The 25667-nt window shown below is 66.5% G+C and overlaps 1 protein-coding gene across 6 annotated transcripts in view; it reads left to right on the forward strand.

The window, feature by feature from the left end:
* The first annotated feature begins 213 nt into the window (after positions 1-213).
* MOB2 (MOB kinase activator 2) overlaps positions 214-25667 on the forward strand; it is a 33874-nt gene continuing 8420 nt past the window's right edge. For 2 of the 6 annotated variants that reach the window (XM_051841369.3, XM_089311991.1), the window contains exon 1: positions 214-351. In XM_051841369.3, coding sequence (XP_051697329.3) covers positions 335-351 — 17 coding nt within the window. In that variant the 5' untranslated portion in view covers positions 214-334. Of the gene's footprint in view, positions 352-2493; positions 3002-21642; positions 21839-25667 lie in introns of those variants that run through there. The other 4 variants (XM_089311956.1, XR_016219482.1, XM_089311937.1 and 1 more) reach the window with 4 other exon arrangements.

Consider the following 25667-nt stretch of genomic DNA (forward strand, 5'->3'; position numbering starts at 1 on the left):
GCCAGGAGTGCGGGGCGCAGCCCCGGGGGTGGAGGTTCAGTCCTGGGCCCCGCGTGGACACCCCGGGCCGGGGACAGCCGGGGACCGGAGGCAGCCCGGACCGCCGGCACCCAGGCCCGAACCGCGCGCAGCCGCTCCGGGCGGGGCGTGGCCGCGGGGGCCGCCGGGACTACGAGTCCCAGCAGGCTTGGCGTCACTTCCGGCGGCGCGTGGGAGCGGGCGGGCGGCGCGTGTTTACTTCCGGCCGCCGCCGGGGCTGAGGCCGAGCGAGTCGGGCGGCGGCGGCGGCGGCGGCGGCGGCGGCGGCGGCGGGGTCCGCGGGGTCCGCGCAGCCATGGACTGGCTCATGGGGTGAGTCGGGGCCGCGGCCGCCCGGGTCGGGCAGGCGGCGGGGTCCGGGAGCGGCGGGGTCCAGGGCGGGCCGGGGTCCGCGCGCGGCGGGGTGCAGGGCGGGCCGGGGTCCGGGAGGCGCGGGGTCCGGCGCGGGGGTCCCCAGGTCGCGCGGGCGCCCGCGGTGTGTGCGCAGGAGGCCGCGCTGCCCCGGGGCCGCCGCGGGGACTCGCTCCCGGTCCGGCGTCCCGGACGCGGCGGGGTCGCCCCTTCAGCGAGGGCCGAGGCGCCCCGCGGTCCGCGGACCCCGCCGCCCCCGGGGCCAGCGAGCGCCCGGAGAGCCGCGGACACGGGCGCCGGCCCGGGGCGTGGCCGGCAGGGCGGCACGGGGATGCGCCTGTTTACTCTTCAGCCCGGAGCGGCGAGAGGGGCAGGCGCGTCCACCCAGGCGCCGGTGCTCGCACATCCGGGCCCGGCGGGAACCGGGGAGCAGCCGGTCCCGGGAGGGGGGGCAGGGTGCTGGGTGCCGCTGTCGGGGTGGCCCCTGGGGGCGCAGGCTCGTCCGGCTTCCCGCTGCCCGGGAGCTGCGAGCCCCTGGATGGGCGCCGCACCCTGCTGGCCCCGGCGCGGGGGGAAACGGCGGTACTCGGGGCGCCCCGCTGTGCGCAGTGGAGTGGGGGCAGCGCCGGCTGCCCGCCCCGCGGCCCGGGGCTCCCCTGCTTTCTGCAGCCGCCGCGGGGGCTCCGTCAGAGGCCCCCTGGCCTGGGGGAAGTCCGGCTCCATCAGCTGGCTGTGTTTTCCGAGCCCGGGAGCCTGGCTTTATGCTTGTGTCCGAAAGGAAACGGGCCAGCAGGCGGCCAGCTTAAACTGGCCGAGGCCGTGAGCGGGGAGGCTGCGGGGGGCCTGGCTCTGGTAACAGGTGTTCCTGCAGAGAGGGCCTGGGGGCCCCTGTGGGCGGTCAGAGGGGCTGAGGCCCGAGGGAGGGTGTCCGTGCGCTGGCATTGCCTGGCTTGCGCGTGAATCTCGCGTTTGTAGCAGTTCCCTAAACGTGGGCCTAGTTTGGCTTCTCCCACCTGGTGGGCAGTTGCCAGTGCTCCTCTGCCGTCCGGGACGTGGGCTGAGCGGTCTGGGTCTGCCGTGCCCCTGCCCTCGGCCTGCTCTGTGTTGAGCCGGCCTCTCTGGAAGCAAGAAGCTGGAAGGAGAGCAGGCCCACAGCCCCTCCCACGCTGGTCCTCGGCTCAGCTCGGGTCGTGGGAGTGACACGCCGACCCCTGCCCCCAGGGCTGGAGGCCGCCCGTGATCCCCTAACTGGGTCTCTGTCCAGAAGAGCAGGGGCTGGGGGTCATCGTCGACTGCTTCTTGATGTTTGTGTTGGTTCGGGCCTATCCGGGCTCCCCCGGCAGCGTGCGCGGAGTGTAGCGTTCCTGGGTTTTAAGGGTGTTTTTGAAGGGCCTCTGACCTAGTTTACCTCCTGTGGCTAGGTGGGCTCCGCGCCCTCTTTGCCGCCCGGCAGAGCGGTCCGTGGCCGCGCGCGTGGAAGGCCACGTCTGCCTGGTGTGGGGAGCGCCTTGCCCTCAGCAGGGCAGGGAGGCCCTGCCGGGAAGCCTGCTTGGGAAGCCAGAACAAAGCCGTGCACGTCGGGACTTGGTGCACGTCGGGACTTGGTGCCGGGCGCTGGCTGCTGGGGCTTTTCTGGATTGGGTGTGGCCCTGGGCCGGCTCCGCTCCCTCCCCTCCGCTCCGCTCCTCTCCTCTCCGTGGCGTGGCGTTGCGCTTGCTTTTGAAGTAGCTAATTAGACTTTTTCTCCCTGTGTTTTTCTTAGAAAGAGCGGTTTATAACTCGAAAAAGGTCGCTCCCGCTGCTTGCACAGCAGGTCACAGGGCGTCGCGCTGCAGCACAAGCGAGCCGACCCCAGGGAGACGTGGCCGCTGAGGAGGACCCCGTGCCGGCCCGGCGTCGGTCGGTCTGAGACACGAGGGCAGCTCACATTTGTCCGGGAGGAAGCGCGGCCAGGAGCCCGCGAGCACCTGGGGCCCCAGGAGAGCAGGCGCGCACGTCCTCCGCTCTGGCTGATAGGAGGCAGCCGGCCCTGCCGCCGCCGCCCTGGGTGGGGCCCGCGGGGTGAGGTTTGCTGGGACAGGCTGGCCATGGGCTCCCCGGTGCTCCCCGAGCCGTGGGCCGGGGGCTTCCACAGGGTGGGCGCTGGGCACAGAGTCGGTGCAGCTGAAGCTGGACGCTGGGCTTCCCGGCCCGCCTGGAGCTGCCTTCGGGAACTTGTGCTCCGGGCCCCGCCTCTGCGCGGGGACTGGGGGGCTTGGTGGCTGCTTGATGAGCGCCTGGCTCATCAGCGCGTGAGGCCCCGGACTGAGTCTCTAGACTGATTAAATGGGCTCGTGGAGGTGCTGCGCCCACACCGTGACGTCCGCAGGATCTGAGTGTGGAGTTCAGTGATTTTAGTAGGATTACAGGGCCAGGCGGCCATCGGCACAGTCAGTCGTTAGAGCTTTGCCGTCTTCCCCGAGGAAGCCTCGCGTGTGGTTGCGGCGGGTGCCGTCACTCCTGTCTGCGGCGTCTGGTGTGTGGGCCTGGCAGTGACACACGGTCTCTGGTGGCTGGCTCACACCGAGTCCGCCCGTCGCCTGCGTCGACACTTCCACGCTGTGACTGCCAGGTGAGAACCACGTGGGACCGCCATTCCTGCCGCGGGCCTCTTCACCAGCCGACAGGTGTTTGGATTGTGTGCACGTTTTGTAATCCTGGGTGGTGCTGCCGTGAACCCACCCTTTTCTGATGGCCAGCCACGGGTGCAGGGTCCCCACTGTGGGCCCCCACTGCCCTGAGCCCGTCCGGTGCTGGGGTGAAGGGCCCCCTCCCGGTGGGGAAGCCACAGTTCCCGCCTTGCACAGGTTCTCAGGCTGGTGGTGCGGGGAGCGGACGGGGCCTTGGAGAGCGCAGCACGCAGAGGGCTGTGGGCCAGGAGAGGCGCGCGCACCCGGCCACGCGCTTGCCTGATAGGCCCCGGGCGCCCGCCGTGGTTCCGGGAGCCTCGGGTGGTCTCTGGGGCCTGGGGCAGCATCGCATTGCGACCCCCTGCTCTCCGGGACAGTGGTGGTGGTGGTGGGCGCCTGGGCACCCCCGGCCCCACGCTGTTTTTATAGCAGCCATGGAGCATCCTGGCACAGGTCCTCGAGGCTGGCAGGAGAGCAGCAGGTGTGAGCCTGCTACAAGTGCCCAGGGCCTCTGTGGGCGGCGGGGGGGGGGAGCTTGGCCTGCGTTCCCACTGAGGCGCATCCGAGGCCGGAGCCCCCTGCCCAGGGGCTCCTGCCTCCAGCTTTGTCCTCATGCGGCCACCACCAAGTGCTACCCCCGTCCTGTCCCTGCTGCGCACTGGGCTTCTTCCCAGTGTCCTGGAAGAGCCAGCAGCGTGGGGGTGGGCTGCCTGCCGCACCTTCTCAGAGCTGGTGGGCTCTGCCAGGCTGTGCCCTTGGGAGCAGCTGGTGCCGGCCCGCTCGTCTGGCGTGGGAAGGTGCGGGTGACGTCCCCCTTACAGGGCGCCCACGTCCACATTCCTGTGACCCCGCATTCCTGCCTCGCGCTGGCAGTGGCTCCCTCACAGCCCGCTGCCTCGTGTCTGGCCCTAAGGCTCAGTCTGACGCGCCTGGGGGACTGCCTGCTGTGGGGGAGCCTGGCCCCTGGTCAGCCCCCAGGCACCGAGAGGGCACTGGCAGCCGTGCGGGCGGGGGTCCTGGCCTCCTGCTGTTGCAGGGGTGGGTGCCGCTCCCGGCTCTCTTGGCAGGGGTGCCTCCCATTCTTCGCCTTCGTGGTGTTTGTTTTTCTTTCTGCACAGGATTTCTCGTGGCTGGGGCACACCCACTGGTGTTCAGTGCAGTGCCGTAGCAGTGCCTGGGAACACGGAAGTAGAAACAATTGAAATAAAAATAAACGTGGAGGCTCAAGAGGAAAAGGAGGGGGTGGTTGGCAGGGTGCCCAGGCCACGAGCCATCGTGGTCCCGCTGCACGTGGACCCAGGGTCCCCTGGAGGTCTCTGTCGCCAGCAGTGGGTGCACCTCCTGGGCTGCGGGGCTGCTCAGCTCCTCCCCGCAGTTGTGGGTGCCCTGACGAGCCCTCGGTGTACCCTGGTCTGCCCGTCTGTTCAGAGAGTCGTGCTGGATGTGCTCTTGTTGGGGGGGGGGGGCAGAGGCTGGGCAGCAGCAGCGGCCGTCCTGTCCCTGTGCTGACCTTCTCGAGGTCAGGGGACTCGTCTTGCCACTGTGCCCTGGGTGTCAGGGCTGGTCGCGGCGGGCTGGGCCTGCCCCTCGGGGAGCACTGCTGGGCTGCCGCCCTGGAGTCTGGCCCGCGTCGTGTGCACCTGTTGGAGCTCCCGGCTCTGCTTTTCTGGGATGGGTCTCTGCGCTACGGAGAGGGCAGGCCTGGGAGGGAGCCCAGGAGGCAAAATTGGTTCTGGCGTGGGTTGTGAGCCTCTGGTGTGAGCACGGCTTGTCTGCGTGGATCTGGTTGTGTGTGGCCCTGGCCTGGTGCATCCGGCCTGTGTCCCCTGTGCAGGGTAAGGCCTGTCCACTGGTGGGAGACACTCTAGGCTCAGCTCCTGGGTGCCTGCTCTCTCCTCCCAAGCCGGCTTTTGACCGAGGTGAGCCAGGACACTCGTGGTGAGCTGTGGTATCGGGTCTGCAGGTGGCTCGCAGCCCCTCGGGGCCGCCCCCAGATGCCACGCGGGGCAGAAGGGCTGCCGCTGGACTCGCAGGCTGGCTTTTCGGTGTGGTCAGTGATGGTCTTTGTTGGCACTTCTGATGGGTCTCTACTGCTTGTGGGTCATTCCAAATTCAGCAGAGCCCGGGGAGCCCACCCGGGTCAGAGACTGCAGGTCCAGCCACAGCCGTGCCCGAACACGCAGCAGAGCGCCGGCACGTGTGGAGGGCAGGTGGTGGCACCGGGGCAGGAAGGGGTGCCTTGCTCACTCAGGGTGACAGCTGTCCTATGACAGTGTGTGTGAGTTTCACTGAAAACCAAGTTTTTGTTGCAAAAAACCATAAAATAAACAAAACACCACATAATCTTACATTGGGATGATCATAATTTAAAATTGTCCCTTTATGGGGCTGGCTTTGAGGCATAGCTGGTAAAGCCACTGTCTGCAGTGCCGGCATCCCATGTGGGTGCTGGTTCCTGTCCCGGCTGCTCCACTTCCCATCCAGCTCCCTGCTGTGGCCTGGGAGAGCAGCAGAGGATGGCCTCAGTGCTTGGGCCCCTGCACCCGTGTGGGAGACCCGGGTGTTCCTGGCTCCTGGCTTTGGACTGGCCCAGCCCTGGCCATTGTGGCCAGCTGGGGGAGTGGAAGGTTCTCTCTTTCTCTATTTCTCCCTTTATCTCTGTGACTCTTTCAAACAAATAAAAATCTTAAAAAACACACACACAGACACACACACACACAGACATACACACATGAAACCTGTCCCTTTGTATTCTTGGGGGGTTGGTTTGTAGACCCCCGCAGGTACCAAACCCTGCAGGTGCTCCAGCCCCTCAAGTGAGACAGCTGACATCCCCCCCCCCCCCAAGTGTGCAGCGCGGGCACGGTTGTCATGGTGTGTTTAGGGATGGGTGCGGTCTCAGCGCAAGCGCAGTTTGCTTGCTAAGTACTTTGTGCCTGTGGTGGGCTGAACCTACGGTGGAGCCCTGTAGTACGTTTAACCCAGCCACCAACTGCTGCCGGCTGCAGCAGCTCCCAGACCTGGCCCAAGGCCACCTTGGGCCTCCGTGGGGAGCAGCAGCGCCGAGCACCCAGGCTCGGTGCACGGTACTTTGGCTGCCAGGTCGGGGGTCTGTCTGCTGGAGGGGTCCTGAGGAGGCGGTGCCAAGCAGAGAGAGCCTGCTGCAGCCCCGCCCTCCCGCCAGCCCTGGTTTGGTTCTCGTTGACACGCTGGCTTCTGAGTGTTGTAGCCGACTCCCCCTCTCAGCCGCCTGCCGCCCCCGTGCAGTAGGTGCACCGCTGGCCATCACGCTGAGGTCCCCAAGCAGAGCTCTGCCGCCGTTCCACGCCCGGTGGGGTGAGCTGGCTTCTGTGCCCAGCCCGGCGTGGCAGGCCTCTGCCAGCACAGCCACCCCTCTCTGCACCCCTGAGGAGCCTGCCCTCGTGCCAGGAACGGGCCCCCGCGGGCTCCCCGGGTCCAGCCCCTTTCCTCTGTCCCCTGACTCCTGGGGGGGTGGCCCCTTCCCTGCACGCACCTCCTCCAGCCTCGAGTTTTCCTTAGTCTGCGCTCCCCTCGAGGTTCCGTAGAGCCAGTCCTGGCGTGGGGGTCAGGGCAAGGTGGACAGGCCCTCCTCACCACGGGGACCCTCGGGAAGACCCTCGCTTTGGAACGGCCGTGTGCCCAGGTGGGGCCCCTCTGGTGGGGGAAGAGTCCCCGGGCCCGCGTTGAGGGTGCGTAGAGGCTGCCCACGCCCAGCCCCTGGGCGTCTTCTCAGGGCAGTGGTGAGGGAGTGACTGCCCCGGCCGGTCTTTGCGCCTGGACTCCTTCTGGACTGTGCCGGGAGCACCGTGAACTGCAGACCTGACGGCCACACAGGTCACAGAATCTCTGCTTCACTCTGCAGTGCCAGCACTGCCGTGAGCCTGGAGGGCCGCCCGGGGAGCCGGGGAGCAGGCCTGTGGCGGGCAGCCGGTGAGAAGGCAGAGAGAGCTGCTCTCCCAGGCCGGCAGTGTTGGAGGCCACGGGACGTCTCTTCGTGGCCGTGATTATTCCCGGTGGATGGGCGCCTTAGCTTGGCGTCTTGATTCTTTCCAAGCAGGAGGCCTAGAGAGACTGCCCCTCAGTGTGTGACGTCCACTGTGGGGTGGGCGGGGGCCACGTGCCGAGCTCCTTGTGCCGCGCGTCACCTGTGCTTTCCTGTCCTGCCCCCAGTGCATCGCACCCAGCTTCCGAATGGGACTGAGCATTAAAACAGTCAATCAACTAATCACGTTTGAAAGGCAGGAAAGAGAAGGAAAGATCTGTCCATTGGTTCACTTCCCAAATGCCTGCAAGAGTTGGGGCCGGGCCAGTCCAAAGCTGGGAGCCAGAAACTCGATCTGGTCTCCCTGTGGGTAGCGCAGACCCAGGGACTTGAGCTGTCACCGGCTGCCTCCCAGGGTGCATAGGGAGCTGGAATTGGAAGCAGAGCTGGGACTCAAACCAAGCTCCCTGCGGGGTGTGGGCGCCCAGCCGGCTTCTTAGCTGCTGTGCCACACGCCCGCCTGGAGACGGCCTCTGGGAGCCCTTGGGCTGTGCTGTGGGAGTGGGGTGGGCTGTCGTGGACGGGCAGTGTGGGAAACCCAGCCGGGGAGGAACGGAGAGGGTGCCATCCAGCACACAGGGACTGCGGGTAGCCCGGGCCCAGCTGCCTGTCATCTTGAAGCTTCTAACGTGAACCTGCCTCGCGGGCTTTTCCCGAGGCGGCCCCTTCTCTGGTCAGGTCCTGCTGGTAGGCGCCCAGGCCTGCAGCAGTGAGGGCGCTGCCAGGGTGCTGGCTCCGGGAGTGGGGAGGTGGAGCCGAGCTGCGTCCCTCCCGGGCCTGCGGTGGGGCAGGTGCAGCTCTGGCTGCCACCCGGGGCCACACAGAACTGAACACTGCGTGTGAACACTGGGTGTGAACACTGCGTGTGAACACTGCGTGTGAACTGACGTGTGTCCTGCTCGAGAAGCTGAGAGCCCCAAGCCAGGGCCGCAGCACGAGCTGCCCTCGGAGGGAGGCTGCTCAGGCAGCGCCTTGCATGGGGAGAGCTGAGTGCTGGTCACTGGACGAGAAGATGCACGGCGCAGTGCTTCCCACACGGCCTGGGCAGGATGGGAGCAGCAGCCTCACCGCCGGAACTGAGCCCGCAGCCCAGTGCCCTCACCGCCGGAGCTGAGCCCGCAGCCCAGAGCCCAGTGCCCTCACCGCCGGAGCTGAGCCCGCAGCCCAGTGCCCAGTGCCCTCACCGCCGGAGCTGAGCCCGCAGCCCAGTGCCCAGTGCGCTCACCGCCGGAGCTGAGCCCGCAGCCCAGTGGTGGAGAAGAGGCGGCAGAGATCTTGTAAAATGGGCTCTGGGACAGACAGCTGCCTCGTCTGCACTCGCCGGGGTCTCCTCCTCTGCTCCTCTCTTCTTTGACCACCCTGACCCCCTCCCTCCCACACGTTGCCAGAACAGTGTGTCTGGTTCCTCTGTCGGGAAGCTCAGGTCCGGCCGGCGCTCGGGACCCCGTGCGTGCCGGAGGCAGCTGGCCCCGTTTGCTCCGAGTGCGGCCACGCAGAGTCTGGGCAGGCTTCTCAAAGTCCCTCTCGAGGAACACCTGTCCTCAGAGCTGGCCTGGTGAGCTGGGGGACCTCTGACAAATGCCAGGGTCCTGGTGGAAGCTCAGTGGCCAGGGGGGGCTGAGGGCCCTGAGCAGCCCCCGTGAGATCTCCGCCGTGGCCAGCAGGGGCTGGGGGCCCTGAGCAGCCCCTGTGAGATCCCCGCCGTGGCCAGGGGGGACTGGGGGCCCTGAGCAGCCCCCGTGAGGTCCCCGCCGTGGGCTCTGTTGGTCTCCGCCACCCGCGGTGCCCCGAGACACTCAGGCCGTGCACCCAGGGGCAGAGCTGTCTGCTCCCAGCCCTGCTTTGTCCTCTCCGAGCTGCTGGAGGGTGGCTGGGCAAGGGGTTCGCAGGCACGCCGCTGCGGATCCCCAGAGCTGACCGTTGGGCAGCCTGGCCTGGCACCCCCTGCTGGTGCTCGTGAGCCCTTGTTCTCCCTGCCTCTTGGTATTTTCACACTCGCGGATACTCTTTGCACATTCTGGGCTCTCAGCACGGTGATCGGGCCCAGAGCTTGTGGGGCGCACGGCCAGGCCGGCCCTGGGTGGCACCCGCCCGCCGGTGTGCGGTGTGCGGCTGGGGCCGCCGGGAGCTCCGTCTCCCGGGGACTGCGGCTCCCTCCTGTGGCAGCCGCGTCTTCTGGGGGCCCTGGGAGACGCGCTAGTGCGGGCCTCTCTGCGGTGGGCACGGATGGCACTGGGCGGGGGCGGCTACACCTGGCTGCCCCCTTGGCCTCAGGAAATGGGTGCACAGGCTCAGGTGTGCTGCTGGCAGCCTGTCCTTGGCTCCGTACCCTCAGCAGGAAGCTTAAAACGCTTTGTCCTTAGAATCTTTATTTCCAAGCGCATTCTGCGGTGCCTGTGGGGAACACCTCTGCCCTCCTGGCTGAAGGAGGGGGCTGCTAGGTGGGCTGGCCCCTGCAGCAGCAGCACGCGGCCTCGGCTCTGCCGTGCCCCTGCCGAGCCACGCGAGGCCGTCACGGCCGTGTCCTCCCGCCTCCTCCCAGGTGGGAAAGCTGGCACAGCGGGGCGGGGCAGCAGTGCCTGGGCTGTGGCTCTGCCTCCCGTGCCGCCATCTCGTTGGTGCTGGTGTTTCCGCATCAGCACATGGGTGTGCTGGCTCCTGAGGACTGGCTGTGCCAGGATCTTGGCGAGGCCCTGGGTTCACCGGCAGAGTGCCCTCTGCCTCCTGAGAGGGCGCCGTGGGCCAGGCCCTGCTGCTGTTCTCCCTGTGGAGCCGGGACTTGGGGTCCCAGCATGCCTCGGTGCATCTCGTAGCCCGTTCCCGGGAGCGTCTGGAAGTGTGAGCTCTGGCTGCTCGGCCTGGGCATCTAAGCCGGACAACGTCCTGGAGCCCCCAGCAGGGGGACTAGAACCCACCCTGCACTGGCACGAGTGCCTGGGCTCCAGGGCTCTGGTCAGTGTCACGTGGTGGCCGACGGCTGTCCCACACTCCCCACGTGCACCTGCTGTGTGCGGCGGTCACTGGAGCAGGCGGGCTTATGTCATGGCAGAACCTCTCTGCCCTCTAGCACAGCCAGGACACGGGACTGTCGGGTTCCACCTCGCCGCCCTGGGAGGCGGTGCTGGCCCATCTGCCACACAGGTGTGACACTGGGTTGTATGCAAGGCCTCTGGGCCTCCCATGCTTGCTCCCGCCATGAGGGGACAGGGCCCCGTCCTCCTGCCTCCGTGTTGGTGCTGCGGTCCCAGGGGCAGGTGTGCCAGGGAGCCTCATTGGCCACCGTCTGCTCAGCCAGAGCTCTCCCGGGGTTTGTGGGAACTTGGGTGGTGTGGGTGCTGGCTTCAGGTTGGCTGTGCCCCCCACAGGTGTGGTGAGGGTCAGGCCGTGCGCGGGGACTGCCCTCACCTCACCTCCACCTGCTCCGCGGCCCCCGCCTGCTGACCGTCCACTCAGGTGGCTGCACCCACAGCTGTGGTCTTTGTGCCGCCTCCGGGGCTTGGTTTCCGCCTGCACCCGCCCCAGTCCCCCCGTCCGTGCTGTCTTCTGGGCTGTGAGGTTGTCTTGCACCGCAGCGGGCGAGAGAGCAGTGGGAGTGCCCGAGGCCGTGCTGTCGAGCTCTGCCTGTCGTTTCTTGCAGGGAAGTCTGGGTCCTTTCATTTCTGATCAGAATGATGAAATGCCTAAAATGAGGCTTGCAGCCTTTGGGGTAGAGACCGAACCTTTGGAGGGTCCTGGCTGAGAGGGCCTGAGACCCGGTGGTGGGCTCCGTGCCCCGGGCTGTGTCCTGTGCGGGGCCGCATCCAGAAGCGGTCAGGGCCGCAGGTACACGGGCTCCCTGGCAGCCCTTGGAGCCTGGCCTGACCGGGACGGAGGGCCACTCTGTCCTTCCCCGAGTCAGGTTCCTCCCTGGTCACTGGAGGCGGGACTCGTCCTCCTCCTGCTGAGAGACCCTTTGATGGCCTCCGCATCGCCTGTGGGTGGAGGTTTGGGGACTGCAGCTGACACGTGGCAGCTGCTACAGAGGACGGTGGACTCACTGCTGGGGACTGCGTGCCCCACACTGACGCCCGCCATGGCTGAGACGCCACAGCGCAGAGAGCGGAAACCAACCCAGGGGTCACGGGTGGCGCTGGAGTCTGCGGGTCGTCTTTCAGGCTGAGATGTCGCAGCCTCACGTGCAGGCTGGCAAGGAACTGAGATCCTGGCACACGTGTTGGGGAGAAGCCGTGACCCCGGGTCAGCTGGGGAACGAGGCAGGGTGTGAGGTGTGGGGTCCAGGTAAGCAGTCACGCCTGGCTCACGCCGCGTGCAGAACGTGTGGCTGGGGAGCACTGCCGGTGTGCGTGAAGCGTGACCTGGGTTGGGCGAGGCAGCGAGCGGTGTCGTCCGAGCAGGGTCGTGCTGGTCTCCGGTTGGGGGGGGGGGGGTTCGTTCCACCAGCTCCTTTTGCTTTCAGCGTGGCCAGTCGAGGGCCTGAGATCCCGCACAGCCTCCGCCTGTGGTCTGTGCTCCGTGTCTGCCACACGGCCCTAGGGCTGAGGAAGGGGCCCTAGAGCTGTGAGCACAAGCGGCTGTTCCGTCAGGACGAGGCAGGCACCGCCCGGGGACGGGGGAGGCTCGGAGACCGAGAGGTCGGACCCCTGCTTCCCACGGGGGCAGCTGGCTCCTGTCCAGGACAGAAAGCCCTGTGTCTGCGGCTGTGTGCCACAGGCTGTCGCCGACCAGTGGAGGTCACCAAATGGAGTGGGCATGCAGTCGGCCTCCTGCTACTGTGGGCTCTGCGGTAAACGTGGAGGACGTGGCCGGGTCCGTGGTTACCTGCGGCCGCACGCGGCATCGCCCCGTTTCTGGAGCAGCCGACAAGGGAGGACGTGGCGTGACCTGTTCTCTGTGGCAGGGGTGGGGGCTTGTCGGCCGCCTTGGAGGGGCGGGACGCGCAGAGCGGGCGGTGTCCTGGGGTTCAGGCAGGGACCACTCCCGTGTGTCTGCAGGTGAGTCAAGGTCTGGCTCCTTTCTCCGGGCCTGTGTTTGTCCCATGCGTGTTCCTCAGCGCTCATGCGGTAGTGACACGGGAGGGTGGGTTTGGCCGGGCTGGAGCAGGATCCCCCACCCCGCTCCAGGCCGCACCGCAGCAGCCGAGGGTGCGGCCCCAGCAGGCATTGCCCACGGCGTCCTCTAAGCTTTGCCGTGGACCGTGCCAGACGTGGCCACAGCAGAGAGTGAGGTCAGGCAGGGTCTGTGCTCAGCCACCTCGATCCCCCCTCCCCCCCGCGGAGGACTTGTCTTCCTGGAAAATTCTTCAGGGCGCATCTTTGAAAGCAGTCACAGCACGTTTCGCACCTAGAGCAGTGACACACCTGTCACTGTCCACGGCCCCCGAAGTCCCTGCCTCCACTTCCCTGCTTTTTAATCCTGGTTTCTTCCCCCTGCCTCTCAGTTTGTCACTTCCTGTTCTCCCCCCGCCCCACTCTGATTCTCTTTCCCTCTCGTCCTTCACCAACCCTGAGCGTGAAGGAGTTGATTGTGCTTTTGTCAGAGGGGCCGCTGAGCGCTCACACGCAGTCTCGTGTGGTGTGGCCACGGTGTCAGTGGTGGGCGCTTGTGCAGCAGGGGTCCTGTGGGAGTACAGCAGTGGAAGAGGGGACAGTGCTGTTAACACATTGCAGCAGGACCCGTGTGTGTGTGTGTGTGTGTGTGTGTGTGTGTGTGTGAGAGGGAGAGGGAGAGGGAGAGGGAGAGACGCTGCTGTAGGTCCGTCTGCACTGTGAGTTGCAGAAGCATGCAGCCACGTTGTGTGCGGTGGGTCGTGGTTGGCTGGGTGCCGCCGGTCTGTATTTGCCGTGCTCCGTTTTGCAGTGTTCTAGGTCAGGTTCTTGCTACATGCCAGCCGCAGCCGTGTGCCCCCAGGCTCCCTGTGCCAGGAGGCCGTGGTGAGGTGGGCGGCGCGGTGCAGTGGCTTCACTTGCCACCGGGGGCGGGGGGCGCTCTGTCTCATGCTGCAATGCCTGGGTTCAAACCCAGTTCTGCTTCTGATCTGGCTTGCAGCCAGCGTGCACCACGGGAGGTGGCAGCTCAAGTACTCCGATGGCTGTCATCCACGTGGGAGACCTGGATGTAATCCTTGGCTGCTGGCTCAGCGTAGCCCAGTCGCAACTGTTGTGGCCATTTGGGGAGTGACCCAGCAGATGGAGGACCTCTCAGACATCTCTCGGCCAGTATGCTTTTCAAATAAACTTAAAGAAACAGAGGTGTGAGTGACTGAGCTGTAGCACCCACGCGTGCGTCCTTGTCACCAAGTGCCACGTGGCTCTGTGTACGCGTGCATGCACATGGGAGGGTCTTTGAGACTCCCTGGTGACAGGGGCTTTGCCCTCCAGCTCCTGTGACCCCAGTGACCCCTTCCAGGACAGCCTGGTGCAGGCTTGTCGCTGCGATTGCCGCACTGCCCCTGGACAATGTCCTTTCTCCATGGAATCTGGTTCCTGGCCTGGGAAGTGGTTTTAGAGCCCACAGTCCAGGCGCCAGGGTGCCCAGTGCTGGCGTGGTCTCCGGCAGACATCCCGGGAGGGCAGAAGGCACGGATGCAGCCTCACCCTTGCTTCCAGGCTCAGGGCCCGGGGCTCCTCCCTCACCTGAACCTGGCCCGGCTGAAAATGTGGACCTCGGCTCCACCACGGGGCTTCCTGTGGGCTTCCCGTCCCGTTCCCAGGAGACCCTCGGCACACAGGTGCCCGCAGCAGCCTGGCTCCTGCACACAGGGGTGGCGAGGACTTAGGGCGGCTCCTGGAGATGGGACCAACGGGGGACGTGCGCACCTGGCTTCTTTCCCGAGGCGCTGGTCTCACCCGGGTGTCGCGGCGACGTGGTGCTGCCTGCTGGGTGTGCGCAGCGGCTGGGCTGGTTTTCTGCTGTTCTGAGTGTGTCCAGTCCTGACTGATAGTGGCCGCTCGTGGCTTCTGTCACTGCTGGGTTTGTAGGAGGGTGTGAAACTGACTCCAGTTCAGGGGTCTTGGGAGCCTTGGGAGGCCACCTGAAGCCCCAGAGCCACACAGCAGCAGGAGGCCGACCACCCTCTCCCCAGACCCCCACTGGCCTCCGGAGGAGCTGAGGCAGCGTCCAGGAGTCCCTGCCCTCCCCAGCCCTTCCCAGATGCTGCGTGGAGGACATGGCCGGTCGTGGGGTCCTGACTCCAGTTCAGGGGCCTTGGGAGCTCAGGCCACGTCCTCCACGCAGCATGCTGCTGTCCTGAGGGGTGATCTTCATGACCCCAATTCATAGGTGACAGAAGGGAGGAGTGACGGGGTAGGGGTGGTCAGGAGGGGGCGTCCCCACCAGGTGTGCTCTTGGGCACAGAGGAGGGGCGGGCAGTGGACATGCTGCCCGAGAGCCCACAGCGGGGAGAGGAGCGGTGCAAGGTGCCGGCCTTGGGCGCAGCAGGTAAAGCCGCCGCCGGCAGTGCTGGCATCTCATATGGGTCTCACGTGGGTCTCAGTGCGAGTCCCGGCCGCTCCACTGCTGACCCAGCTCCTGCTGTGGCCTGGGAAAGCAGCCGAGGATGGCCCAGGTGCTGGGCCCCTGCACCCAGTGGGAGACCTGGATGGAGCTCCTGGCTCAGTCCTGGCTGTTTTGGCCATCTGGGGAGTGAACCAGCCAATGGAAGGTCTTTGTTTCTTCCTCTCTCTCTGTAATTTTGACTCTCGAATAAATTAAAAACAAAACAAAACCAAAGACAGGTGCAAGACAGGAGAGGCTGCAAGGTGTTTGACAGACGCCTCTGCGGGTGAGGGCTCAGCACTGGGTGCGGTGGGTGTGGGGTGGGGAGGGGTGGGGCCGAGCCAGTGCTGTGCGCCCGCACCCTGGGAGGCCTGGCCTCTGCTGCGTCTCCTGCACCCTTCTCCGGGCTCAGGCCGCTTCGTGCTGGAGCAGCCGAGGGGGCGGTGGTCCAGCCCTCTCGGGTTTGTCTGTTTGCTGCTTGAGGAGGGTGTGGAGGGCGAAGGGGCCCGCGGCTCCTCGCCTGCTGTGAGTGAGGCTGAGCTGTGCCGTGGACGGCGTCCCTGGGCCTCGTGGAGCACGGCCTGTCTGGCCGCCAGGAGTCACACCTGGGGAGACCCCAGCGGTGACCGGTGCTGCTGCTCACGGCTGAGCTCGCCACAGGACCCTGCACATAGGGGTGGGCCCTCTCGTCCTGTCTGTCCTCAGATCGTGGGCTCAGAAGCTCCAGGCGCTACTGGCCTGCTGGCCCCCATCTCCTGGGAGGTGACGTAGCTGCTCTGTCCGTGCCCAGGGCAGTAGGAGCAGCCAGGCCTGGGGCTGATCAGCGTTCCCATTTGACAGATGGGAAACGAACCCCAGGGAGGTTAGGTTGCGGGCAGCGCCCTGGAGCCCCCCTGCCTGCAGTGCTGGGAAGCAGCTAACCACGTCACTGCCCCCTCCAGGACTTCTGGCCAGGAGTGGCAATAGTGGGCCTAGGGGCTGGGGGGGGTGGGCAGAGCCTGCAGGACTGACGGGAGGGGAGGGACAGAGGGCAAGGACAGGCAATGCCTTGCGGCTACTTTCTGTCCCCAGGTTGGGGGGGGTGCCGAGTGGGCTGCACCCCGTCTCCACCAGAGGGCGCTGCTGGCTGCCAGGCTCCAGCGTCCTAGGAGAAGACAGAGGAATCAAGGTGCCATGGTCAGACGAGCCTGCCCACTGGGGTGGGACCCCAGCCCCATGAGCACCTGGTCACCCGTGGCCGTGTGGTAGATGGGATGAGGGCTGAGGAAGGCTCTGTGTGCTGGGAACACACGGAGCACCTGGCTGAGCCCAGCAGGGCTGTGCCCGAGCCCCGTGTGCTGCGCAGGGGCAGGGGAGGTCCCTGTGCTCATCTGCCAGCGGCGGCGGTGACAGGGAGAGGCATTGTTCGCTTCCTGGGCTGTCTCTGCCTGGGTGACTCTGCTCCCTGGGGCTGGCGTCTCGTGTGAGGGACCTCAGGCGGCCTGTAACCGCCGTCCTCCCTGTAGGGACGAGGGTCCCTCGGATGCAGCCTCTGCCCCCGTGTCTGGCCCTCCCCTGGAGCTCTGGGCTCGGGGGGGTGGGTGCTGGGGGTGCCTTCATTCCGTCCACAGTTGGCCTTGAGTTAAGGCTTCATGCCTGAAGATCGCGCCCCGTCGGCATCCTGCCTGCACCCCTGGCGCCGGGTGGGCTGCGTCCACTCCTCGGAGGGCGGGTCGCACCCCTCCCGCATCCCCAGGAGCCGTGTCCTGCCCAGTGCCACTCTGGATTCAGTCAGCTGGTATCAGATCTGAGTTCCTTCAGCAGATCTCTGGGGAAATGGCTGTTTTGGCGGTGTCGGCTTGTCTTTGAAATTCAGAGAGACAGAGAGCTCTCCCATCCGCTGCGACTGTGCAGCCAGGGCTGCTGGACAAGGCCAGAGCCAGGGGCCTGGTGCTGCGTCTGGGTCTCCCACATTGGAGGCAAGGGTCAGTGTACTCCCACCATCTCCTGCTGCCTTCCTAGGCACGTTAGCTGGGAGCTGGATTGGAAGTGGAGCAGCCAGGACGAGCTGGCTTGGGTGTGGGATGCTGGTGTCATAGGTGGTGGCCTAACCCACTGCACAACGCCCGCCTCGAAAAGGCTGTTTCAAAGCCTTTAGCCAGGATGTGGGCTGTAGTCCATGCCCTGGGCAGGGTGGGATCTTGTTGACCTTCAGGGTTGGGACCAGCCGTGGGTGGGCGGGTGAGCGGGTGAGCGGGTGAGCGGGAGGGCAGGGCTCTCCTTAGGCCTCTTGGCCGGCTGGTGGGGTGGTGGTGCTGTGGGGAGGGCTGGTGGATTCCATCGTGCTGCAGCAGGGGACTCCTGCGGCCCGGTGTGCTGTGTGTGGACAGACAGTGCTCCTGGTGGGATTCTGTGTGGGCACCCTCTGTCCTCACGGGCCCCTCCCGGGAGTGGGGGTGTCGTCCCAGCGCCCGGCCTCTTGGGGAACCTGAAGTGTGGGCCGGCACACCCGGCTCTGGCTTCGCCTCACTTCCTGTCACCTGGAGTGGAAGGTGCTCCCACGGCTGCCGCCTTCCCTCCAACCCCTGGGGGCGGAGCTGGGGCCTCTGGGGTGGCCTGCCTCCTGCCTGCCGTGGGTGAGCTGGGGCCTGGCAGGTGCTGGCCCAGCAGTGCGGCTCCTGTCGGCGTGGGGCTCAGCTTGGCGGTTGACTCCCTGCTGTGACGGTGTAGCCCCGGCCAGCACTTCCTGTGCTCCCAGCACGGGGCACAGCTGAGCGCCGCAGGGCGCCTGTGACCCTGGCCCAGGGCTGTGGGCTGGGGACCCTGCCTGTGTGTTGCGCGGGCCGCCTGTGTGCGTTTTCATAATGAAAGGTTGTCTCTGACCATGTTTCAGCTCTTCTGAAAAACCGTCGGTTTCCAGGTGTTGCCCAGCCTGCGGGGGGTTGCCGTGTGGCGACCCCCTTGTCCAGTGCGTCCGTGAGGGGCTGGGGCTGGAGAGGCTCACAGCAGGAGCACGGCGGGCCGGACGGCGGCCGCTTCTCACCAGCACGGCCCGCGTGGGGCTGCCGCTGTGTCCTGTGGGGCTGAGCCGGGGCTAAATTTTGCAGCTGAGGTTTTTATACCAGCGGGGGAGGGCGGGGCAGCTTGGCAGGGCCCAGCGCCGCCCTTTCCCAGGCAGCCCGGATGCCAGGCGACGGGCAGGGCCCCGCCTGCCCTGCTGTGAGAGGCCTGGCTGTTCATAGCCCGTGCCTCCTGGGGGGTGGCCAGTGCTGGAGTTCAGCCGCCAGGTCTGCAGCCCACCGGGGCCCTGCGCTCTGCAGGTGTGAGGCCGCCCATCCCTTGCCTCTGCCAGCCAACAAGGCAGCTTTGGCTGGGGTGGGGGATGAGCCCAGCTGGACCCGTGAGCCCCTTGCCTGACCCCTGGGCCAGAGGTCACTTGTGGCCGGGGCCAAGTGGGATGACAGGGCAGACCGCGGCAGCCACGGCAGTCACTCAGACGTCCGCTTGCCATGGACCGGAGCCGGCCGGCCGAGGGTGGTGTCTTTCAGCCTCCTGGCTTTCCTGCCCTGGCACATGCCTCGCTGTCCTGTTTGTGCCCGACAGCTGTTCCCCCACAACCTCACCCGACTCCCGGCCGCCTGGCCCACGAGGCTTCCCCGCTCGGCACCCCTGCAGTGGGCTCTGTGCGCAGGGGTGTGGTCTGAGGGCCAAGCCTGCTGCTGGGGCTGGAGAGCCCTGGCTCTCCTTCCACCCCTTCCCACGGCCTCCGCACAGCTCCTCCGGCTCCCGTGGGCCCGTGCGGTCCAGCGTGGCTGTGGGAGAGGCCACCCCGTGCCGCTTCCCAGGGCTCTGCGTGTAAGGGACTCGAGGGGTTTTCGCTTGGCTGTGGGTGTCGCTGGGGTTTCTCTCTCTCTGTCGGGGCGCGGGGGCAGGCGCGCTGCCTCCCTGGGGAGTGGGAGCTGACTGCCCTGGCCGTGGTTGGCTCCCCTTCTGGGTGGGCGCGTGGGGGCTCCGAGCTGAGCGGGAGCTCTGCACTTGGGGCCAGCCTTCCTCCGGGCGCGGTGACCTGCGTGCTGTCTGGGTGACACCAACCTTTTTGTTAAATTTTCTGTTTTTCTGGTAGGAGTGTAGGCTCAGCTCTGCCTTAGTGGGATTCTACAGAGTGTACTGTTGTGTCTTTATAGTCTCGTTGTCGAATCTACTGTTCTGTCCCATGATGTCTCATTTCAGATATGGCTTTCAGTTCTAGACACTTCTGTGTAATCTCTTTTGGAGTTTCCGTGCCTTTTTGAAAGTCTTGGTCTTTTTGCTTCCTTTCAAACCTTCGGTGCACCTGCTCCCCGTGGCCTGCCTCTCCCTGTGTTTCTTGCTGGGAGGTGCCGTTGGTGTTCTCTCCCTCCCCCTCCCTCTCCCTCTCCCCATCCCTGTCTGTCACTCTGCCTTTCAAATAAATACATCTTTTTTAAAGAACTCTTTTCTTAAGTGACTTTGTCCCTGCGATTTTTTTAACTATTTATGTATTTATTTGAAAGGAAGAGCTAGCTAGCTGGCTGGGTGGGTAGGTAGAATCTTGCACCTGCTGATCCCCTGGTTGGCTGGGGCCGGGCCAGGCCACATCAGGAGCCTGGAGCTCCAGTCAGGTCTCCTCTGTGAGTGCAGGGGCACCAGGAGTTGGTCCGTCCTCTGCCGCTTTCCCAGGCACGTTAGCCAGGAGCTGGCCTTGACCCAGCACCCACATGGGATGCCGATGTCCAACCCCGGGGCTTAACCTGCTGCACCGAAACCCGAGACGCCGGCTCCTCCCCTACTTGGTCCCAGGTGCGTCTCCCAGCCCGCGTGAGGGGACGGGGCAGCAGCCATGCTGCCTCTGTGTCTCTGGAGCGCCCTCCTGTGTCCTCACATGGTGATGACAGCACACGGCCCTTCCAGGGGTCTCAGCACAGGGGCGAGGTGAGGCAGTCGGAGACACCTGGGTGTCCCCTGCTTAGCTTTTGCGGCTGGGCAGGGTTTAAACATGCAGATTGGTGGTCCCCGTGTGCACGCATTTCCGTGCTGTTGGCTGAGGGGGCCACCAGTGCCCACATCCCCATCCTGGCCTAGATCGTCTCCAGTTAAAGGGACCAGGCTCCCAGGGCAGCAGCTGATCTCGGGGCTGGAGCAGGGAGTAAGCCAGGCCCTGAAGGGCCAGAAAGTCCGGACGTGCCCGGACGGGCCCAGGTGTGTGTTGTGACCGAGTGTGACGTGGACACCCTGGCTCCGCAGCAGTGTCTTAGTGACACTAAGAGGTCGATAAATGAGGCGGGTCTCCTGTGCAGAAGAGTCCCCAGGGTGCCCGTGGGTGCCCCCCGCTGGGGAGCTGGGGTGCCCCCCGCCCTGCCAGGAGCTCCGTGTGGAAAGGGGATGAAGGCTCCACAGCGGGGCCCTGGCCGACACGCCGCAGGCCGCTGGGTCGGCATCCCTGGACGAGCCGTGGCTATGCGGGTCCCGGTGGGTGTGGCAAGTGCCCTTGCACCCTGCGGCTCTCCCCACACACCCACGGCCCAGCCTCACCGGGAGAAGGACACCGGGCAGAGCCCGGCAGGGGCTGCCTCCCCGCCAGCCATGCAGGCCCCTGGGACCAGGCGGGGCTGAGCCCAGGGAGAAGGGACGCCTAGGGGAGGGGCTATTGTCACATGAGGTCCTGGGTGGGTCCTGGGACAGGAATCTGGGTTGTCAAGTGAGATTTGTGTGTTGTGACACACGTGATCTCCTACACAGGGGCTGATGGCAGGGCTGAGGGTGGGTTTATCCTCTCATATCTGCAGCCATCCATCACTCTGAAACAATGTAAACCGAGCGTGTGGTCAAAGCGATCTCACACACAAGTGCGTGGCTGCGCGCATCCTGGCCCAGGGTGCTGCGTGGCCTCTCCCCCGCCCAGGTCTGTGTTCCAAGGGGTGCCCCACAGCCTTCTGCAGGCCAGTGGGGTCCAGCTGCCCGCCCACACCTGCCCCTGCTTCTGCAGACGCCCTCGTCAGCAGCCCCGTGCTCCCCCACTGTCCTTCCTGGCTCCCACCGTGCCAGCACCTGCCTGCCCCGCCCCACGCTCTGCTCCACTGGCGAGCAGACAGCGCCCCACCACCATCCAGGTGCACTCGGGGCAGCGGTGCTGGTCTGCCCGCCCGCCCTTGGGCCTGCGTCCCCCGCAGCAGCTTGTCTGACTGTCCCTCTCACCTGCACCCAGCCAGGCCCGTGGCTCCCCTCGTCCTGAGCGCATCCCTGCTGCCCGCACCCTCTCCCACCTGGCTCTGCAGTCGCTCACTGGGAGCCTTGCTGGGCCTGAAGTGTGGCCCCCGCAGTCCCCTTCTGCCACTTGGGTGCCCCCGGCCTCTTCCCACTGTTTGTGGCACCACCGCGGTGCTGAGTGTGAGCCTGGGTTCATGGTGGTGGGCGGCTCATGCATGATGCCCACCTGCCCCGCCACACTGGAGGAGCAGGAGGTGCGTGCATGCAGGCATTAGATGACCAGAGCCTTCAGGATGGCCACTGGGGGTGGCCTGCATCCCTCACCATCTTCTGATCTTTCCCAGTGACGCAGCCTACCCGATGCCTGTCCTGACACCATGGGGCCCCAGCAGGTTCTGGGTCAGGATGCCCAGGTGCCCAGCCCCATGGCTGGCTGGGCAGAGCAGCTGCTGGTCACTGTGGTGGGGTCCAAGCTGAGAGGGGGGAGAGCTGGTGATCTCCCAGGTGCCGACCACCCACAAAGGTGGCCTTGGTGAGGCAGCCTCCCACACCCCCCGAAGGTGCCCTGCACGCTGGGGCTTTGCGTCTGCCCACACCTTCCGGAGACCTGGGAGTCCGTGGCCCTGTGCCCGAGACTGAGTGGAGAGCCACCTCGGGTGCCGCCAACAGGTGCGCGGTGACCTGTCCCGTCCCTGCCAGTGTTCTTGCGGGAGGGCCAGTCCTGCCGGTTCCCTCCCTCTGGGCCTTGCTTGGCCACGCCCCCAGCCCGCCTGAAAGGGCCCATTCAGACGCTCCCTTATTTAACCAGCCTGGCCCAGGGAGCAGCCGGTCGTGTCTGCAGTGCGCTGCAGGCCAGCCCGTGCTGCGGCACCCACTGGCCTTCCCCACCTTGCCGCCGCCCCCACATCATGCTTGGGGACCACTGTGCTGCCCCCGCAGACCGGGTTCTGCTTGGCCAGCCCCCCAAAACTGGACTCCACTGCAAAATGGTGTTCCGAGCAGTCAGCAAGGTGCTCAGGTAACCCCGCCCTGGCCCAGTCCGTGCCTCCCGTTGCCCAGGTGAGGCACCAGCCGCTGTGCGGCGGGCGGCTGGGTGCTCTGGGACGTTTCCTCTCTCCACGGACCGCGAGGGGGGGCCTGGCAGGTGGGGTGGAGGTAGGGGTCTCTGTCCTCCTGGGCCCACGGCAGCCAGCCCCGGAGCCTGGCCACGTCCCCCGCGGGGCCTTCTGAGCCGGGCCTGGTGCCTGTGCCGGGCAAGGCGGCTCCGCGGGCGGTGTCGCCGGCGCCGTGGTTTTCTCACCGCTTCCTTTCCTGACGCGCGAGCGCTGGTGCTGGGAGTGCGTGGGGAGGCGTGAGCGCGGGAGGCCTGTGGGTGAGTGGGGCGTGGCGAGCCGTGGGGTGTGGCGAGCCGTGGGGTGGTGGTCTGCCCTTGTGCTGCAGCGCGAGGAGGCAGGTCCATGTTTTCCCTGTGTTGGACTGTCCTGTTTCCTCCCACGCCGATGGCTTCACCAAGGCTGCCTTTCGCCATTGCCCGGCTGAGCAGGGCTGTTGGGGAGGGTTTGGGGCGAGCTCCACCCTCCGCTGCTGCCCCCCGGAAGTGGCTGCTGAGTTCTGGGCCACACGCGTGCCTGTGTGTCCCCACACAAGGCCTTCACTGCCAGACACAGTGGGCTCCAGAGAGCTGAGGGGTGAGCCTGCCACGGCCGGCCTGTGTGCCTGTGTGTGTGTGATGGGAGAGGTCCACAGGCAGGATCCATGTGCCCACGCCCCGGACTACAGAAGTCCCAGCCGCTCCCGCGGGCCGGCTCCCCCGGGGGCCCTGAGCACCTTCGTCACAGCAGACCTGTGCAGCTGGCTGTGCCTTGAGCCTAGGCCACGGCGCTGGGATGTGTGGGAGCCGGCCTGGCGCCTGGTGGGCGCCTGCCTTGTCTGGGGCCTGCCTGTCCGGGCCCCTCTAGCCAGCACGAGGACAGCTCACCCTGCCATCGCCACAGTCCTCGGCGGTTCAGGCTGTGCTGTGGGAAGACCCGGTGAGACCCGGTGAAAGGCAGTGTTAGAAATGCCCTTCTCAAGCCAGCTGAGACCCAGCCCCCGCGTCGGAACTGGGGACACTCCCTGCCACGTTTCCTTCTGGCCGTGGGCTTGGCCCAGGCAGCACGGTCTCAGCTGAGCACAGTGCCTCGTGGTTACAGGGTGGGGGTCGTGGCTCTCCCTGGCCTCCCTCCCCCGACAGACGCCTCAGATGGTCCTGCCAGGCTGGAGCCCCTGTGCCTGCCCCTCCCCCAGGCCAGCTGCCCTGTTTGTTAGGGAGGAGGAGAGGAGGCTGCACCTGCTGTGTGCGCAGCTGTGGGACACGGGCAGGGGTGCAGGGCCGGCTGCACCTGTGCCCAAGTAGCGGCCAGGCAGCCGTGCCCATGTGCCTGTGGCGCAGGGCTCCCCCTGCCCGTGCAGGTCACTTCTTGGCGAAGATCGACTGGGCCCTGGGTACAGGTGTGCTGGCCGGCACAGGGAACGTGGCATTGGATGGGCTCTCTCAGGACAAGGAGAAGCCTGCGGTGCTGGGGTCAGACGATGCGTTGTCTGGGGACCCAGCTAGGACAGCCACGGTACCTGGAACCTGGGAGGGTGGGAGGTAGTCGAGGCTGGGTAGCCCCGGGGGAGACAGAGCAAGGTGACTCCAGTGGGCCCTGGCACCTCCCAAGTGGACGGTGCCTGCCCGCCAGACAGGGACCAGCACGGGGGGCTTTATCTGGGGGCTCCCCAGGAGGTGGCGGCAGCCTGTGGCGGGCCCAAGGCTGCCCATCCACTCCCTGGCCACTTCAGTGCAGTCTTTGTCCTGCCCGAACAAGCCCTGACTGTCAGGGACTTGGCTGTACCTGCAGGGCCACGGCAGGGAGGAGGGAGGCTGGGACGAGGGCCACAGTGGCGCTGTCCTTGGAGAGGGAGAGGGCAGTGTGCGGGCCTGGCCGGTAGGGCGCCCGGGCGCAGCTGTGGGCCCGAGCGGGGTGCGGAGGTCTGTTCTGTCTGGGAGGCAGTGAGTGTCTGTGGCGGCAGGGACAGCCCCACAGCGTGGCAGTCCCGGGAGTGCAGGCAGCTACTGTGGGCCTGTGGCGTAGGAGCTGTGGCTGGGCCGCGTGAATTCCTGGCTCAGGGGAGCAGCACGCGGTCGCTGGGAGGCCCCCCTTTCTTGGGCATCTAGACCCCTCCTGGGGAGGCTCCCTGCCGCCTGCACGGTCTGTGCTGGAGCAGGGGTCCTGTCTCCCTCCCCCACGGCACTGAGAGTGGCCGGGTGTCAGGAGGGTCAGCTGGAGTGCACAGAGCTCCGGGGACCCAGGTCCTGGTAACGGGAGCAGGGGAGCTGGGAAGCGGCGTGGGGCCTGTGTGCTCTGGGAGGGCAGGAGCTGGCGGGAGGTGAGGCCGTGCCCAGATCTCAGCCAGAGGCCTCCCCGGGGCTTGCTGGCACACCGCTCGGAGCAGGGCAGCCTTCCCAGCAGGCCTAGTCTGAGATCTGATGCAGGAGTGAGACCACCGGCCCTGCGCCAGTTGCACCCCTGGTGGGACTGTGGTCCCCGCAGGCCGGGAGGTTGGCTCAGCACGTGTGGCTGGCACAGGTGGGAATCGGGAGCCCACAGGATGGGGTCAGCCGGCGATGCTAAGGTCCAGGCTCACGGGGAGCACCTGCCCCGTGGGGACACGCGGGGTGCGACCCAGCAGGGGCTGGTGCAGGGCTTCCAGGAGCAGGGCTGTGGATGGGTCCCTGTGGGCGTGGAGCGCTCCAGGCTGCTTTCGGCTTTCGCAGCTGGGTAGTCTGTGAGCGCATCAGCAGTCAAAGACCCTGGGTCCAGAGAAGGCTGAGACGCCCAGGATGGGCGGGGACACATCCCGGGGCGTCCCAGCCCGGCTGGACTCCAGAGACTTTGCCAGAGCAGGCGGCTCAGGAGCCGCAGGGCTGGGATGGGCCTGGCTTGTCCCCTGCCTGGCTCTGGCCACTCTGGGCCCTGGCCTGGAGGCTGCGCGCCCGTCGCCTTTTAAGGCGAAGATCTGTGAGGGCTGGAAGGGGAGCATTCCGCTGGCATCAGGAGCATTTTTCCTTCCTCTTGCTCTTAAGTAAACCACTCGCAGCTTTTCAAAACAGGAGGGAGAGCGCCAGAGCCAGGGCAGGGTGGTACAGAGACCCCACCCCCTGCTGTGGCCCCCAGGGCTGGGGGCCCGGGGCCCGGGTGCGGCTGTGCCTGGGCAGCTCTGCCTGCTTCCTCTGCTCGTGGGGAGAAGGCCGTGGGCCCCTGGGGTCAGCCGAGCCGCCCCTCTGCTGTGGGCGTGGCCTGGCTGCACACCCCCTCCCCTCCCTGAAGCACGTCCCTGGCTCGTGTTGCTTGGAGCCGGGGTCAGGGGCGAAGCTGGTGCCCTCCCTTCTGATCAGGCGACGGTCTTGACGTAAGCACCTCCCCAGGACCCCGTCAGGGCACTCTGCAGACGCACCCACGGCTGCAGCTGGGTCCTCCCTGGCTCTCCCTGATGTCCCCTGCCCTCTTGATGTCAGGTGGTGCTGTGGTCAGGGCCGTCTGCTGTCCCTGGAGTGCTGCCGGCAGGCCCGCCTGGCCTCCGTCAGCCTCTCGCTGTGGCTGCCTGCCTCCAGGAACTTCCGGTGGCTGCTTCAGCCGGAGGCCTCTGCTCCTGGGCACGTTCCTGCTGCTACGGCTTTTCTAGTGACAGAAGTGGTCCGCTGTCTCCCAGCCAGACAGGCGCCCCGCCACGTCTTGGGCCCACAGGACGCTCCAGTGGTTTCCTCCTTAAGGGGATATCTTGTCTGCCCACCTAGAAGCTGGCTTGCAGAGGGGGCAGCTGGC

Source organism: Oryctolagus cuniculus, chromosome 1, assembly GCF_051225735.1.
Source record: "Oryctolagus cuniculus isolate XC-2025 breed Fujian yellow rabbit chromosome 1, ASM5122573v1, whole genome shotgun sequence".
NCBI classification, from domain to species: Eukaryota; Metazoa; Chordata; class Mammalia; order Lagomorpha; family Leporidae; genus Oryctolagus; species Oryctolagus cuniculus.